The 18,296-nt window shown below is 35.1% G+C and overlaps 1 protein-coding gene, 1 non-coding gene and 1 pseudogene across 2 annotated transcripts; all 3 read left to right on the top strand.

Moving 5' to 3' along the window:
* Nucleotides 1-339: 339 nt before the first annotated feature.
* On the top strand, nucleotides 340-9,254 carry LOC135588161 (phenylacetaldehyde reductase-like; annotated as a pseudogene).
* Nucleotides 9,255-10,581: 1,327 nt separating this feature from the next.
* On the top strand, nucleotides 10,582-18,156 carry LOC108953634 (phenylacetaldehyde reductase-like). Its single transcript, XM_065080151.1, has 6 exons — nucleotides 10,582-10,789; nucleotides 11,654-11,823; nucleotides 12,616-12,804; nucleotides 13,988-14,150; nucleotides 16,310-16,496; nucleotides 17,850-18,156. The coding sequence occupies exons 1-6, from the start codon at nucleotides 10,672-10,674 to the stop codon at nucleotides 17,992-17,994; spliced, it is 972 nt and encodes a 323-aa protein (XP_064936223.1). The 5' UTR covers nucleotides 10,582-10,671; the 3' UTR covers nucleotides 17,995-18,156.
* On the top strand, nucleotides 15,310-15,397 carry TRNAS-GCU (transfer RNA serine (anticodon GCU)). The gene has a single exon. It is a non-coding gene; the product is annotated as a tRNA-Ser (tRNA).
* Nucleotides 18,157-18,296: the final 140 nt, after the last annotated feature.

The raw sequence follows: 18,296 nt of genomic DNA, 5'->3' as shown, positions 1-18,296 counted from the left end.
TAAATGAAAAAGATATTTCCACTACCTAATTAAGAGCTTAGAACACATCAATAGCTCTGTTGCCTTCTATTTATCTACTCAAATCAGTCTGCCTCCTCCATCATCCTATAATTTTATACTGGAAATATATTAAAAAATTATTTAATATATGTACCATATAACATTGAAAGTGTTTTCGAGATATACTAGCGTTAAATGAAGTTCTAGTATGTATATATATATATATATATATATATATATATCGCAACTGCTGACACAAGATGCCATGCGGCGCCGCACGTGTCGTAATTCGTAAAGTGATGTGATGTTAGAGCGAGCGGATGTAGTTGGCCTCGTCTGGTAAATACGTTCCGCCCTGTCGCCGTATTTATGCCGCAGATGAGCGGCCATCTGAACGGTCCACTGCGATCATTTGCCTGCTCTTCCACTAAAACAGCGACCGGCCGAGCGAGAGCTGTAGTCACGATGAGCGGCGGCGGGAAGGTGGTGTGTGTCACGGGCGCGTCCGGCTTCATCGCCTCGTGGCTTGTGAAGCTCCTCCTCCAGCGCGGCTACACCGTCCGCGCCTCCGTTCGTGACCCTGGTTCGTGCCAAACTCGGTATTCTTCTGAAGAGTACACTCGACTCATCTAGCACACTCTCGATCGTTTGGATCTCTTCCCTTCTAAATGTTTTCGGACCTTTTGCAATCGTACAGGATTATTGCGTGAGCTCGAATCCTAAGAACAAAGGAGTGGGAAACCTATGTTATTTATTCAGGATGTTGCGTGTCTCGGCCCCGATCAGATGCAGAAGGGAAACCTTTCCGTTTCTTGATAATATTAGGGGTTTAGGGTCGCGTGACACATAAGTCGGTATACATCTTCTTTTCTTGAATTAGAATTTGTGCACTGTTGATGTTTTTGGATCTTGTAACCTAACCTTCTTAGCTCCTTTTGACATCATGGGGTTTTATGTCGATCCCAACCGATGCGATAATTACTATTTAACTTTATGAGTTGAACCACTTGCCAAAATTGTTGTTTTTAGTTACAGTATTAGACTCCTCGATCTTTATAAACTCAATCCTCCTTGTGGTCTCATAATTTCCACCTCGTCAAAGCCCAAGACCGAACTCCGTAGCCGTGAATCATTCTTATGTCCATGCATATTATTTATACTAGTTTTGTCCCATGAGATGTCGTGGCTTCGGCCACTGGATGAGCATCGATAACCTCATGCCACTTCTAATCAGCCACTGATCTGTTGTTGTCTCAATTGGTAAGGGGTATCGACTGGTCAGCCAATTAAGGGGCCCAACTCAACTTGTAAAATGAAAGGGTCATGCTTGCATTTTGCTCGCGTTCTGATCGAGACGTGGCTAAATGGGATTGAGTTGAAAAATGCACACAGTGAGCTGTAGTTGAGGTAGTCTCTAGCGAGTTCAAAAAGGTTTGGTCCCTTTTTCATGTAGGACAGAGAGAGGATGACCTAAATAAACAAGAGGAAGGATTATGATGTTCCCCATAGTTCACTCTTATGATCACACAACTGTATGATGGGCTTTTATAACCTTTTGGTTCATGTCGAACCAACTTTTTATAACCTTTAAGTTCATGTCAAAGCAACTTTTTGAATTGTTAATATTCATAAAAAACATTGTTATTATTCTTTTACCAATCTTACTAATTTAGTTAATTTATGTATGGAATTTGGGTAAATTAGAGCAATAGTAGGAGAGCTACATAGTGGAATTTGGAACAAAATCATGATGAGAGGCATGTGCTATCAACATGTGTGATGGATTTTTTATATGATTAAGTTTAACTTGTTATTGTTATTTGTTTTAGTTTGTGGTAATAGATTTACATGGTGAGTTAGTTAATTATTTTCAATCATAGCAGAAGCCTAATTTGGGTAAATATTCCTATTTAACTAAGATTAGATATCATTCAACGAATTAGTCTAAGTTGTCTGATGTAGACCCCATGATCTGCATCTTCATCTGACAGTGCTGAACAAGGCCTATGTGGCCCTAATAAATGGTTATGCTGTACTTCCGGATTATGTAGAAATGCAAATGCATATGCCTACATGTTTGCTTATTTGTACCATATTAATGTGAAAAAGCAATCACATATGAACTCAAGTATCATTAAATATTCTAAATTATGACCTGTGCTATAGTTCAATCACATTAACCTTTATCCGTAACTTAATACTTAAACAGCTTCCTGGGTGAATAATAATATTATTCCATATGATCTTATCTGATTGAAACAAGATATTTGCCTATCTAAACTTGATTTTATATTTCTTTTTAGCACCTAATAATATATTTGTTTCTATATCTTGTGTGAGTCACACATCTGCATCATGATTTGAATTGTCACCTGATTATCAAATTGGTCATTAAGCCTCACAAGTTACTTTTTATATGCTCTGAAAGAATCTTTTTTGCACATATGCACATTATGAATCTCAAGTCTAGTATTGCATGTGTACACTTGAAAGTTGTTCTCTGGGAAAGTTTCCCAGGTGGGAGAATTTATGACCTTGTAAAATGATACACTGAAAAGGCATGAAAAATATGAAGTTATGAAAGGTTTGCTCGCTACTAAGTTGTGCAAATATGAAACTCGTCTTGGAGTATATCCAAAATGATTTCTGTTTGTGGTGTGTGTAACTTTCAAAATTAAAAAACAGAGCATAATATTGAAGGTAATCATCATTTGGTGAAGTATCCGATTATTAAAAATGAAAAGACGTAACAATCCTGAATGTGCAAATGATTACCATTTCTGTTTAATGAGCTTAAAATTTAGATGCGGGTTTCAAAGATTGTCCTTATTTAATATTTTTCAATTGACTACAGTTTACATAAATAAGAGTAGTAGTTATGCAGTATTTTCATGCTCAATGCATCAATCCATGTAAAACTGATTTACGTGATATTTTACTGCTTGATGTTTCTTTCCTTAAAAGATTCTTCTATTGTAAATATGCATGCAAATGATCCTACTCTGTTTTCCTATTGCTTTACATTCCACTGCCTTTGCCTAAAACACCAGGTTTATTAGATATATCTTGTAGGAAGAAACCTAAATTACCCTGACTGTAATCTGATCTTCCTTTAATATTGATGACTTAAATCATGTTGAAACCCTTCATATAATAATTATATTGATGATATAAGATTATATATTTGTATACTTCCTCTGTATCTTAATTTTTTGTCTTCTTTTCAATATTTTGAAATCATTCTTGTCAGCTGATCCAAAGAAGACTCAGCACTTGCGTGCACTGGAGGGAGCCACTGAGAGGTTGCTTTTGTTTAAAGCCAACTTATTAGAAGAGGGGTCCTATGATGCTGTGGTTGAGGGTTGTGATGGTGTTTTTCACACTGCATCTCCTTTTTATCATGCAGTCACAAATCCACAGGTTTACATTTATGATCTCTAGTTCTCTACTGCCAAACCAACCTGTCAATGTTACTATATTGTTTAATTTTTGACAAGTTTCTTTAATTTCACAACTCTATTATTTATGCACATATAATTATGCTCATTCACTTACATTGTCTCTTTGAACCTTGCTTTCTGAGTTTGTCCCTAAATGCAACACTTACATATTAAGGCAGTTATAAAAGTTTTGGAATATCCCTTTCCTTTTTCTGTTTTCTTATCAAACAAGGTTATACCTAATAGATGATATCTAGTTGAAATGCCAGTACAGCGTCTGTTAGGTAACAGCAACGAAGCGTGAAGGTATCCCAGTGTAAATCTGTTTGGTAATGGCATGGAACATGAGGGTCATCCAATGGCCCTTCACCATCCATTTTACATAAATGAGTTCGTTTCTTTGTAAACTGTGTGATTAGTAACTTGCCCCATGTAAAATGCAATATTTTTGGGTTATTTTTGCCTTGAAAACTCAGTAAAAGCATATAGAAAGGACTGTTTTCATAATTTTATTGCTTTCTATTTCTATCAGCTGTTATTACAAAACCATAAGACCCACAAAGAGTTCCACCAAAGAAATAGTTGTTGTTGATTCTCTGTAACATGATACAATGGTTTTGGAGTATCTGCTATTAGATGTTGCTTATCAAGAGGACATTGCTTGCTTTTCATGTCTATCATTGTCTCTTTTATCTCATATCTGACCATGGGTTTCTTGATCTAAGTTTGCAAATGATGTCAAGCTTTATCTGATTTATTTACTAAAATTTTAGGCTGAGTTAATTGAGCCTGCAGTGAAGGGCACACTCAATGTTTTGGCATCCTGTAAGAAGTCATCTGTGAAAAAGGTAGTGGTGACATCATCAATGGCTGCTGTTGCATACAATAGTAAACCACGAACTCCTGATGTAGTTGTTGATGAGACATGGTTTTCAAGTCCTGAGGTTTGCGAGCAGCAAAAGGTATCTGACAGTATGTACTGGATAGTTTTATTGTTTGTGTATTATCTTTTCAACTGCAATCATGTCATAGGTTTTAATGTATCTATATTCTATTTCAGTGCTCCCTATATTATTTTATCAAAAGGTACCGCACATCATGGCCATAACTTTTGTAAAATGCTAATTTAATGCCAAAAGATTCCTTTATTTTAGAAAACCTTTCTGTCATGTTTTTGCAACACACCAGATAATATACACAATATTATGCGGAGGTTGTGAGACAAGTTTATCTAGTAACCTTCTGAATACAATATACAGTCACTTGGATGATTTTGGAGAACCATACTGTTAAACTTATGAAGACTGCTATATGTGGGTTATAATAACTGAAGACCGATTGTCAGGGCCATGCTAGCTAGGCTGAAAGTCGTATTATACAATCTTAAATTGGTCTTCAAGATAATGCTTGATTTCTCCTGGCTGAGATTTTATGTCCCATTCAAGTGTGAAGATGATGGTTTGGCATTAGTTTGAAAGAGATTGGACCACCTTGTAGTCTTTTTTTCAGCTTGGAAGGGATTGTAGCATCCTAGGATAAGATCAGTCCTGCATGTAAATTATCACTAAAAGAAAATAATGAATACCAACTAATAAAACCCATTCTATCTGGATGATAGTCTGGCAAGAAGGAACACCTAAATACTTATGTATAGCAGTGTAATATAGCAGTACTCTGGTTGTGGTCCATGTGGTGCTGAAAGCAGACTGTTTCAGCCTTGGCAGTGGATTCTCTGGGTTGGGAATGAGAAAGAAATAAAAAGATATTAAATCATAGTATCTAGTACTGATTGTACTCAGGTTTTTAGTATTGTGATTTACTAATTTGGCCAAACATATTGCCTCAAAAAATAATTGGACTCTGAATTCTGCAATATGGTGCGTTTAGTGAAGTGACAATACATGGACTACTTAAAACTTCCCAGTAAGTCTCTAATCTATTCATATTTATATTTCAACTGGAATTATCATAAATAACAATGTCCATGTCAAAAAAAAAAAATCCAACAATGTCCGTGTCTGTATTGTTGCACCTTCTATTTGTTTGTTATTAGTTAGTTTCTTTGGATTTAAGTTTATTACATCTCAAATCTTTTTTCTTTATAGATGCCTTCAATAAAAAAATTCAACTTTTTATTATGCATGTTTTCTAAGATCTCTCATATTACCCCAGCAATGGTATGTACTCTCGAAGACTTTGGCAGAGGAAGCTGCTTGGAAGTTTTCTAAAGAGAATGGCATAGATATAGTCACGATAAATCCAGGAATGGTCACAGGTCCTCTTCTGCAGTCAACACTTAACACAAGTTCTGCTGCAATCCTGAACCTAATAAATGGTATGAAGCTTAATTTGTTTCAAATCTGATCCTAGTGTGGAACTTTTACTCTGCAATTTGTCAGTCTCAAATGAAGTTTTCCAATATCCTGACAACTTCTAAATCGCAAATGATATTATTGGAAATGACTAGATGGCTGGTTATCAAGTGATTTCATGCTGTGTCTGTTAGATATTGAGGCCTTGGTTTCTGTTTGCCTATTAGCATCATTTGAAGTTTGTCATTTACCATTAGCATCATTCCATTCTAGTTGCCAGATAACTGTACAAATTGATGATGATATGCTCATTTGGCCAAATAGATCTGATGATTCTTATACTATGAATTCTTCTTGAATATATATGTAATATATCTGTCACAAATCAAAGGTCATCAATGCAATGTATAGGAGATGATACCTTGAGATGCATGTACCTTCCTTTCTCTCCTTTCCTTTCTATCCCATCCTTTTCCTTCCTTTTGGTTCACTTCTTAAAGGAAAGAAAGAAGAGTATTTGATACATCTGTAGATTGCTCATTTGTTTATTTTGTCTACATGATGAATTATATATTGGTGTTATGCATGTGATTCTAAGGCATGATCCAACACAATAGTATTTAGGGAAAGAGTGTTTTGGTCTACTGTGAAAGAATCTTGTTTTTTCTCTTTTAGTTGATTAAAGTCGCAAGAGTATTTGCAACTTGAAGCTTTAGCATCAAGATTTATCACATCTATTTTGTTTGCCTCCTTTATTCTTGTGATATGGCCAACATTTAATTACAGTGCATCCCTTTTTCAAATTTCTTCTCAATTTCCACTGCATTCTGTTCTTAGTTGTTACAGCTTCATGTTTAACAACACCGAATTCTTACATTAAGTTTGCTGTATTTAAGAGGCATCCCAACATTTTCACTGTTAACATTTGCTAGTTTGCTCTGCTTATTGTAGACAACTTGATTGTAGCAAGTCAAGTGATTATTATGTTCATATCTATATTGTCCATGCAATTTTAATACAATTAGACAGGGTTATTTAATGTTTAGGATTGAAGTTACGAGATTATGTTTGTGCAAAATTTATTAATCTTCTAAAAGATCATTGGCGTTATACAATATTTATTTGACTACCAATTGTAAATATTAGTTGTAGCTCAATGCTGTTAAGGTTCAGATTTTTGATGAGTTCAATACATAGGAATACATGAGAAAAGTTTCACTTGCTAAGTATGAACTATTAATGAAGTTTTCTCTTTGCCTTTTCTTTTTTTAGTTAGACAAACTTATAGTGATAATGTGATTTTGGATACTGAATATTAAAATTAAATATTTATTGCTTAGGAGTAGGCAAATGTAGCCTTATGGCTATGTCGAGGATGGGAAGAATATGTTGTTAATGCTGACTTTAGCATTTTTCAGGCAACCAAACAATATGACATATCAAGATCATGTTCTGTTCATGTAATTTTAAAGTGCCTGCTGTCTCAATGTGCAGTGTTGAATGTTTTGGTTGAGATCTATATCCTAGAATGGTTTTGATTCTTCCAAGTCTTGGTAATTATTTTCTAGAAAATGGTTCGTATAAGAGAATTATGACTTTGGCTATCTGTTCTTTTTGTCTTTAGGTTCCTCCACCTTTCCTAATGCAACCTTTGGGTGGGTAAATGTTCAAGATGTTGCCATGGCGCACGTTCTGGCTTTTGAACTTCCCTCAGCATCAGGAAGATACTGTCTTGTCGAAAGAGTTGTTCATTACTCAGATTTTGAAGATCATACATGAACTTTATCCTTCTTTTCAACTCCCTGATAAGTAAGTTACTATTTTCAGTTGCTTTTATTGTCTTGTGATCTAAGTGCCGTGTCTACTTGTCTTGTTGATTGATGACAAAATTCTATCCGTTATATCTGAAGAGTTTGCTCGGTGGTTACTGATCTTTCTTTCAAGTTTCATGCTTCCCATAGTATTGCAATTTTTTAATGGTGCTTAGCCTTTATTGAAAATAAAAAAAATCTTGGATCTATTGTTGAACAACATGGAGAGATTGATGAAGACATTGTTTATAAAATAAAAATTAGATAATTAAAATTGGTAGGTGCATTGGTGGTTTTGTGGCTACCAATCTGAGTATTGGATTGTTTGGCAAGAATATGTACAAAAAAGTTTAGTAACTGAGATGAACATACAAAATTATTAGGGAGGATAAAAAAAAAATGACTTCAATCATAGAGAATTAGGTGTGTTTACGATAAAATATAAAACGAGGAGTATCCAAATTAAGATGAACATGTCCAAAGTAAACACGTACGTTATAGTTTGAAAAGATGACTCAATTAATAGTTGTGGTGGAAAGAGGGTTAGCGGACGACTTAAGAAGATGTTAGTAGTAATAATAAAAAAGGATTTGTATGATATTTTATTCATCTAAAATTATTATCTTATACATGACTTAATGATAGGGAAAGATCCATATAACTGATTTCAAATAATTTTGTTTGGAACACGACGGCTTATGGTTTTATTATTAGGCATTTTGTATAATTGCAATTTTGATGTATATAGGATATAAAATCGAAGTTCCAGATTAGGCATACCCCATGGTCTCATTGTTGTGTGCTTCTATAATGTCTGTTCTTTAGATTAGGCCAATGGATGATGCAATTACTTATTTTATTTTATTTATTGTCCTTCTGTCTTTACTTTCACTCTCCTTATCGTCATCCGTGCAATTCTAAGTGATACATATAACCATCTCTCCTAGAATTAAAAACATAGTAGTAATGAAATAGCAATAAGACCCAACAACAGCAAGACACAAGGAGAATGGTTCTCAAAGCATATCTTCGTCTGAGTTCTGCTAAGTTCTACTGTACGAAGTTCATAGTTCTTAACTTTTGTTTTGAACTGAAAGAGTTCTAGAACTTCTGAACATCCGATCATATTGATATCTGATAATGTGCACCATATAAATTAGTCAGTAACATTCTGTAATGCTGGCATAGCTTTCCTCTGGTATAATTCATTTAGTGGCTATGACCAGCTTGTTCTTCTTGCCATGTACATTGTATCGAGGTCTTTGCCATTGCTTGTTCATCGGTCACTAATGGCTGAAGAAATGATTCTATAAAAGGAAGCTGTAATTTTAGTACATTCTGTGGCTACCATCTCCTTTTGGTGTACTAAGCTGTGACCATAACGTTGGCAGGTGTGCAGATGACAAGCCCTTTGTGCTGGTATACAAAGTCTCCAAGGAAAAGTTTAAAAGCTTGGGCCTCGACTACATCCCTCTGGAAACAAGCATCAAGGAAACGATCGAGAGCCTGAAGGAGAAGAACTTTATTAGTTTCTAAAACTTGAATTAGCATAATAAATAATTTTGCATCCCAGATCAATGGCGATGCTTGTCGAACTTTGAAGCAGTAAATCATGCATTGCATAATCCTGTAATTGATCTTTTCAGCACATGCAATTTGTTTTTTAGAAACGAGGACATATTTGTGCTCCATTATGGTGTCATGCCTGTTGTTGGTGTGATAGATTATAAGTTTATATTGAAATGTGTTCTTCATATAATATAAGTGTGGTTAGTTGTTATCTTGTTCCATCCTCATATTACATAAACTAAATATCTCTATGAGGATGAGAAGTAAAATCAAAGAAATGGATTGGACAATTATTCATTCTAAATGAAAATGTCATCTAAACATAAATAAGAAGAGAACTTTGAAGCAATAAAAATAAAATTTATTCTTATTTTTGAAAATTTTGTAAATTTATTAGAAAAAGATAAGTGATGAAGATAAGATTTCATTTTAGGACATTGATACCGATAATTAAGATCGCTATTAAAAAAACTACTGAATGAAGTTTTTAAACTCTCGATATCTTGATGAAGAATAAGTCACTTAATAGTGAGTTCAATGGATTAATCCTCTTTAGTAAGTAAATTTTTTTGAGTCAATTTGGTTTCTGATGTATTCCTCCAACTCATCTGACATTTGATTCAGACAACGAAAGAAAAAAGACCCTATTACTCCGACTGCAAAACATATGAACGGACTTGAAGGATCGCACCCGAGTCAGTGGCCAAAGTGAAATCTTGTGAATCCAAACATATGAACGGACTTGAAATAAGCAGGGGAAATGTTGAATAATCATCCATCTTTTGTCTCCTCAATATCTTGTGAAGTGTTTCCAGAATGGGGCATAGCTCAGCAGGAGCAACATGCTTCTTCCTTCTGGATCCAAAACACCCAAGCTGGGTTGACTTGGGAGTTCATGAAATGCACGCACAACAGGCACACCATGACAAAAGACTACGAGCGTTTTAGCGATAGGCACTCTGTCAGCAGACTGATCATTCCATGGTTAAATTCATGTCTAAAACAAGCGGTAAGATTACTTGAATTGTCCCTTTCGGTTTATACTATCGCCTATCTCGAAAGTGAGCTCATCCTTCGTCCACATCTCACCATACCATACGTTGCGACCTTTCAATAGGGTGACATATGTGTCGACAAGCAACGGGCCGGATAGCTTCTCTGGCTCCTCAGCCAGTAGGTGAGTGATGAGTACCATCTCGTTGGTTAGAGTAGCTATCATCCTTGGAGGAATAAAAGTTAGTCAAACTTAGACAAACAATTATACAGATAGTTAAACACAACAAAGCCTAAATATATATATGTATATATCGCAACTGCTTACGCAAGATGCGATGTGCCGCCGCAGGCAGGTGTCGTCATTCGTAACGTCATGTGATGTTAGTGTCAGAGCAGCGGACGGAGTTGGCCGTTCGGTAATTATGTTCCGCCTTTGGCGCCCTATTTATGCCGCGGAGGAGCGGCCTTCTCGACAGACCACTGTGATCCTTTGCCTGCTCTTCCACTAAAACAGCGACCGGCCGAGCGAGAGTTGTGGTCACGATGAGCGGCGGCGGGAAGGTGGTTTGTGTCACGGGCGCGTCCGGCTTCATCGCCTCGTGGCTTGTGAAGCTCCTCCTCCAGCGCGGCTACACCGTACGCGCCTCCGTGCGTGACCCTGGTTCGTGCTAAACTCGGTATTCTTCTGAAGAGTAGATTCGACTCATCTAACACACACTCGATCGTTTGGATCTCTTCCCTTCTAAATGTTTTCGGACCTTTTGCAAACGCACAAGATGATTGCGTGAGCTCGAATCCTAAGAACAAAGGAGTGGGAAGCCTATGTTATTTATTCCGGATGTTGTGAGTCGCACATCTGCATCATGATCTGAATTGATCAAATATGAAACTGTTCTTGGGGTATATCCAAAATGACGTCTGTTTGTGGTGTGTGTAACTTTCAAAATTAAAAAAACAGTGCAAAAAGATTGAAGGTAATCATCATTCGGCTGAGTATCCGACTATTAGAAATGAAAAGAAGTAACAATCCTGAATGTGCAAATGATTACCGTTTCTGATTAATGGGCTTAAAATTTAGATGGGGGCTTATAAGATTATACTTATTTAATATTTTTCAATTGACTACAGTTTGCACTAACAAGAGAGTAGTAGTTATGAAGTATTTTCCTGCTCAATGCATCAATCCATGTAAAACTGATTTACATGATATTTTCCTGCTCGATGTTTGTTTCCTTGAAAGATTCTTTTATTGTAAATATGCATGCAAATGATCCTACTCTGTTTGCCTATTGCTTTACATTCCATAGCCTTTGCCTAAAACACCAGGTTTATTGGATATATCTTGTAGGAAGAAACCTAAATTACCCTGACTGTAATCTGATCTTCCTTTAATATTGCTGACTGAAATCATGTTGGGACCCTTAATATAATAATTATATTGATGGTATAAGATTATATATTTGTATACTTCCTCTCCATCTTAATTCTTGTCTTCTTTTCAATATTTTGAAATCATTCTTGTCAGCTGATCAAAAGAAGACTCAGCACTTGCGTGCTCTGGAGGGAGCCACTGAGTGGTTGCTTTTGTTTAAAGCCAACTTATCAGAAGAGGGGTCCTTTGATGTTGTGGTTGAGGGTTGTGATGGTGTTTTTCACACTGCATCTCCTTATTATTATGCAGTCACAAATCCACAGGTTTACATTTATGATCTCTAGTTCTCTACTGCCAAACCAACCTGTAAATGTTACTATATTGTTTAATTTTTGACAAGTTTCTTTAATTTCACAACTCTATTATTTATGCACATATAATTATGCTCATTCACTTACATTTTCTCTTTGAACGTTGCTTTCTGAGCATGTCCCTAAATGCAACACTTACACATTAAGACAGTTATAAAAGTTTTAGAATATCCCTTTCCTTTTTCTGTTTTCTTATTGAACAAGGTTATACCTAATAGATGATATCTAGTTGAAATGCCAGTACAGCATCTGTTAGGTAACAGCAACGAAGAGTGAAGGTATCCCAGTGTAAATCTGTTTGGTAACGGCATGGAACATGAGGGCCATCCAATGGCCCTTCACCATCCATTTTACATAAATGAGTTTGTTTCTTTGTAAACTGTGTGATTAGTAACTAGCCCCATGTAAAATGCAATATTTTTGGGATATTTTTTGCCTTGAAAACTCAGTAAAAGCATATAGAAAGGACTGTTTTCATAATTTTATTGCTTTCTATTTCTATCAGCTGTTATTACAAAACCATAAGACCCACTAAGAGTTCCACCAAAGAAATAGTTGTTATTGATTCTCTGTTACATGATACAATGGTTTTGGAGTATCTGCTATTAGATGTTGCTTATCAAGAGGACATTGCTTGCTTTTCATGTCTATCATTGTCTCTTTTATCTCGTATCTGACCATGGGGTTCTTGATCTATTTGCAAATGATATCAAGCTTTATCTGATTTATTTACTTAAATTTTAGGCTGAGATAATTGAGCCTGCAGTGAAGGGCACACTCAATGTTTTGGCATCCTGTAAGAAGTCGTCTGTGAAAAAGGTAGTGGTGACATCATCAATGGCTGCTGTTGCATGCAATAGTAAACCACGAACTCCTGATGTAGTTGTTGATGAGACATGGTTTTCAAGTCCTGAGGTTTGCGAGCAGCAAAAGGTATCTGACAGTATGTACTGGATAGTTTTTTTGTTTGTGTATTATCTTTTCAACTGCAATCATGTCATAGGTTTTAATTTATCTATATTCTATTTCAGTGCTCCCTATATTATTTTATCGAAAGGTACCGCACATCATGGCGATAACCTTTGTAAAATGCTAATTTAATGCCAAAAGATTCCTTTATTTTAGAAAACCTTTCTGTCATGTTTTTGCAACACACCAGATAATATACACAATATTATGCGGAGGTTGTGAGACAAGTTTATCTAGTAACCTTCTGAATACAATATACAGTCACTTGGATGATTTTGGAGAACCATACTGTTAAAGTTATGAAGACTGCTATATGTGGGTTATAATAACTGAAGACCGATTGTCAGGGCCATGCTAGCTAGGCTGAAAGTCGTATTATACAATCTTAAATTGGTCTTCAAGATAATGCTTGATTTCTCCTGGCTGAGATTTTATGTCCCATTCAAGTGTGAAGATGATGGTTTGGCATTAGTTTGAAAGAGATTGGACCACCTTGTAGTCTTTTTTTCAGCTTGGAAGGGATTGTAGCATCCTAGGATAAGATCAGTCCTGCATGTAAATTATCACTAAAAGAAAATAATGAATACCAACTAATAAAACCCATTCTATCTGGATGATAGTCTGGCATGAAGGAACACCTAAATACTTATGTATAGCAGTGTAATATAGCAGTACTCTGGTTGTGGTCAATGTGGTGCTGAAAGCAGACTGTTTCAGCCTTGGCAGTGGATTCTCTCGGTTGGGAATGAGAAAGAAATAAAAAGATATTAAATCATAGTATCTAGTACTGATTTTACCCAGGTTTTTAGAATTACGATTTACTAATTTGGCCAAACTTATTGCCTCAAAATATAATTAAACTCTGAATTCTGCAATATGGTGCGTTTAGTGAAGTGACAATACATGGCCTGCTTAAAACTTCCCAGTAAATCTCTAATCTATTCATATTTATGTTTCGCCTGTAATTATCATAAATAATATTGTCCATGTCTGTATTGTTGCACCTTCTATTTGTTTGATATCAGTTAGTTTCTTTGGATTTAAGTTTATTATAGCTCAAATCTTTTTTCTTTGTAGATGCCTTCAATAAAATATTTCAACTTCATTTTATTATGCATGTTTTCTAAGATCTCTCATATTACCCCAGAAATGGTATGTACTCTCGAAGACTTTGGCAGAGGAAGCTGCTTGGAAGTTTTCTAAAGAGAATGGCATGGACATAGCCACGATAAATCCAGGAATGGTCATGGGTCCTCTTCTGCAGTCAACACTTAACACAAGTTCTGCTGCAATCCTGGACCTAATAAATGGTATGAAGCTTAATTTGTTTCAAATCTGATCCTAGTTTGGAACTTTTACTCTGCAATTTGTCAGTCTCAAATGAAGTTTGCCAATATCATGACAACTTCTAAATCGCAAATGATATTATTGGAAATGACTATTTGTCTGGCTATCAAGTGATTTCATGCTGTGGCAGTTAGATATTGAAGCCTTGGTTTCTGTTTGCCCATTAGCATCATTTGAAGTTTGTCATTTACCATTATCATCATTCCATTCTAGCTGCCAGATAACTGTACAAACTGATGATGATATGCTCATTTGGCCAAATAGATCTGACGATTCTTATCCTATGAATTCTTCTTGAATATATATGTAATATATCTGTCATAAAATAAAGGCCATCAATGCAATTGAAAGGAGATGATACCTTGAGATGCATGTACCTTCCTTTCTCTCCTTTCCTTTTTATCCCATCCTTTTCCTTCCTTTTGGTTCATATTTTAAAGGAAAGAAAGAAGAGTATTTGATACATCTATAGATTGCTCATTTGTTTATTTTGTCTACATGATGAATTATATATTGGTGTTATGCTGGTTATTCTAAGGCATGATCCAACACAAGAGTATTTAGGGAAAGAGTGTTTTGGTCTATTGTGAAAGAATCTTGTTTTTTCTCTTTTAGTTGATTAAAGTAGCAAGTGTATTTGCAGCTTGAAGCTTTAGCATCTAGATTTATCACTTCTATTTTGTTTGCCTCCTGTATTCTTGTGATATGGCCAACATTTAATTGCAGTGCATCCCTTTTTCAAATTTATTCTCAATTTCCACTGCATTCTGTTGCCCTTAGTTGTTACAGCTTCATGTTTAACAACACTGAATTCTCACATTAAGTTTTCTGGATTTAAGAGGCATCCCAACATTTTCACCGTTAACATTTGCTAGTTTGCTCTGCTTATTGTAGACAACTTGATTGTAGCAAGTCATGTGATTATTATGTTCATATCTATATTGTCCATGCAATTTTAATACAATTAGACAGGGTAATTTAAAGTTTAGGTTTGAAGTTATGAGATTATGTTCTTCTAAAATTTTTCCTTTTTTATTTTTTTATTTAATTTCAATTTTCATTGAAATAGTTAATTTCATTTCATTTGAAATTTTTATTGAAATTTCAATTTTATTTAAATTGGGAGAGGTTGCTGAGTGGACTAAAGTGACGGATTGCTAATCCGTTGTACGAGTTTTTTGTACCGAGGGTTCGAACCCCTCTCTCTCCGCCCGCTCTGATTACTTAATACTTTCAATTTCGAAGGAATTTTGATTGGTCATATAATCGTTGTTACTTAGATTTTTTTTATACTAAGGTTTTTACAATGGGTATAAGGGGATTAACCGAACTAACTCAGTTTTTTTATAGATATATAATTGATGGAATTACAAATGGGGTTAGCATTGCAAGTTTCTTTATACGGGAAGGAATCAAATCTATGGGAGGTGGACGACTCTCGGTAAAAATAGGAGCACTCTATTCTATTTCATTTATCAAGAAAATCGAAAAAGAAAGTCAGCCGAGTATCTCTTAAAATACTAAATATAGGAATACCACCGATTGTACGAATCTATATATGTTATGTATCTGTGCCAAAATTTATTAATCTTTTAAAAGATCATTGGCGTTATACAATATTTATTTGACTACCCGTTGCAAATATTAGTTGTAGCTCAATGCTGTTAAGGTTCGGATTTTCGATGAGTTCGATACGTAGGAATAGATGAGCAAAGTTTCACTTGCTAAGTATGAACTATTAATGAAGTTTTCTTTTTGCCTTTTCTTTTTTTGATTAGACAAACTTATGGTGATGATATGATCTTGGATACTGAATCTTAAAATTAAATATTTATTGCTTAGGAGTAGGCAAATGTAGCCTGATGGCTATGTCGAGGATGGGAAGAATATGTTGTTAATGCTGACTTCAGCTTTTTTCAGGCAACCAAACAATATGACATTTCAAGATCATGTTCTGTTCATGTATTTTAAGTGCCTGCTGTCTCAATATGCAGTGTTGAATGTTTTGGTTGTGATCTATATCCTAGAACTGTTTTGATTCTTCCAAATCTTGGTAATTATTTTCTAGAAAATGGTTCGTATAAGAGAATTATGACTTTGGCTCTGTTTTTTTTGTCTTTAGGTTCCTCCACCTTTCCTAATGCAACCTATGGGTGGGTAAATGTTCAAGATGTTGCCATGGCACACGTTCTGGCTTTTGAACTTCCCTCAGCATCGGGAAGATACTGTCTTGTTGAAAGAGTTGTTCATTACTCAGAGCTTTTGAAGATCATACATGAACTTTATCCTTCTTTTCAACTCCCTGATAAGTAAGTTACTATTTTCAGTTGCTTTTATTGTCTTGTGATCCAAGTGTCGTGTTTACAAGTCTTTTTGATTGATGACAAAATTCTATTCGTTATATCTGAAGAGTTTGCTCGGTGGTTACTGATCTTTCTTTCAAGTTTCATGCTTCCCATAGTATTGCAATTTTTTAATGGTGTTTAGCTTTTATTGTAAAATAAAAAAATTCTTGGTTCTATTTTTGAAAAAATGGAGAGATTGATGAAGACATTGTTCATAAAATAAAAAATAGATAATTAAAATTGGGAGGTGCATTGGCTGTTTTGTGGCTACCAATCTGAGTATTGGATTGTTTGGAAAGAATATGCACAAAAAAGTTTTAGTAACTAAGATGAGAATGCTTGAGATGAACATGCAAAATTATTAGGGAGGATAAAAAAAAAATGACTTCAATCATAGAGAATTAGGTGTGTTTCCAATAAAATATAAAACGAGGAGTAACCAAATTAAGATGAACATGTCCAAAGTAAACACGTATGTTATAGCTTGAAAAGATGATTAATTAATAGTTGCGGTGCAAAGGGGTTAGCGGATGGCTTAAGAAGATGTTAGTACTTAGTAGTAATAATAAAAAAGGATTTGAATGATATTTTATTCAACTAAAATTATTATCTTATACATGACTCGATGGTAGGAAAAGATCCATATAATTGATTCCAAATAATTGGAACACGACGGCTTATGGTTCTATTATTAGGCATTTTGTATAATTGCAATTTTGATGTATATTGAATATAAAATCGAAGTTCCAGATTAGGCAGACCGCATGGTCTCATTATTGTGTGCTTCTATAATGTCTGTTCTTTAGATTAGGCCAATGGATAATGCGATTGCTTATTTTATTTTATTTATTATCCTTCTGTCTTCACTTTCGCTCTCTTTATCGTCATCCATCCAATTCGAAGTATTACATAGAACCATCTCTCCTAGAATTAAAAACATAGCAATAATGAAATAGCATCGTGTTCTTCTAAGTTCTACTGTATGAAGTTCGTAGTAGTTAACTTTTGCTTTGAATTGAAAGAGTTGTAGATTTTTGAATATCCAATCATATTGATATCTGATTATGTGCGCCATATAAATTAGTCAGTAACATTCTGTAATGCTGGCATAGCTTTCCTCTGGTATTACTCATTTAGCGGCTATGACCAGCTTGTTCTTCTTGCCATGTACATTGTATCGAGAGGTCTTTGGCATTGCTTGTTCATCGGTCACTAATGGCTGAAGAAATGATTCTATAAAAGGAAGCTGTAATTTGAGTACATTCCGTGGCTACCATCTCCTTTTGGTGTGCTAAGCTGTGACTATAACGCTGGCAGGTGTGCAGATGACAAGCCCTTTGTGCCGGTATACCAAGTCTCCAAGGAAAAGTTTAAAAGCTTGGGCCTCGACTACATCCCTCTGGAAACAAGCATCAAGGAAACGATCGAGAGCCTGAAGGAGAAGAACTTTATTAGTTTCTAAAACTTGAATTAGCATAATAAATAATTATACATCCCAGATCAATGGCGATGCTTGTCGAACTTTGAAGCAATAAATCGTGCATTGTATAATCCATAATCCTGTAATTGATATTTTCAGCACATGCAATTTGTTTTTTAGAAACAAGGGCATATTTGTGCTCCATTATGGTGTCATGCTGTTGTTGATGTGATCAATTATAAGTTTATATTGGAATGTTTACTTCGATACGTATCGTTAGTTGTAAATAGAAATGGATTGGACAATTATTCATTGTAAATGAAAATGTCCTCTAAACATAAGTA

This window comes from Musa acuminata, chromosome BXJ1-8, assembly GCF_036884655.1.
Source record: "Musa acuminata AAA Group cultivar baxijiao chromosome BXJ1-8, Cavendish_Baxijiao_AAA, whole genome shotgun sequence".
In the NCBI taxonomy this organism is placed as follows: Eukaryota; Viridiplantae; Streptophyta; class Magnoliopsida; order Zingiberales; family Musaceae; genus Musa; species Musa acuminata.
This window is presented reverse-complemented; position numbering and strand designations above follow the sequence as displayed.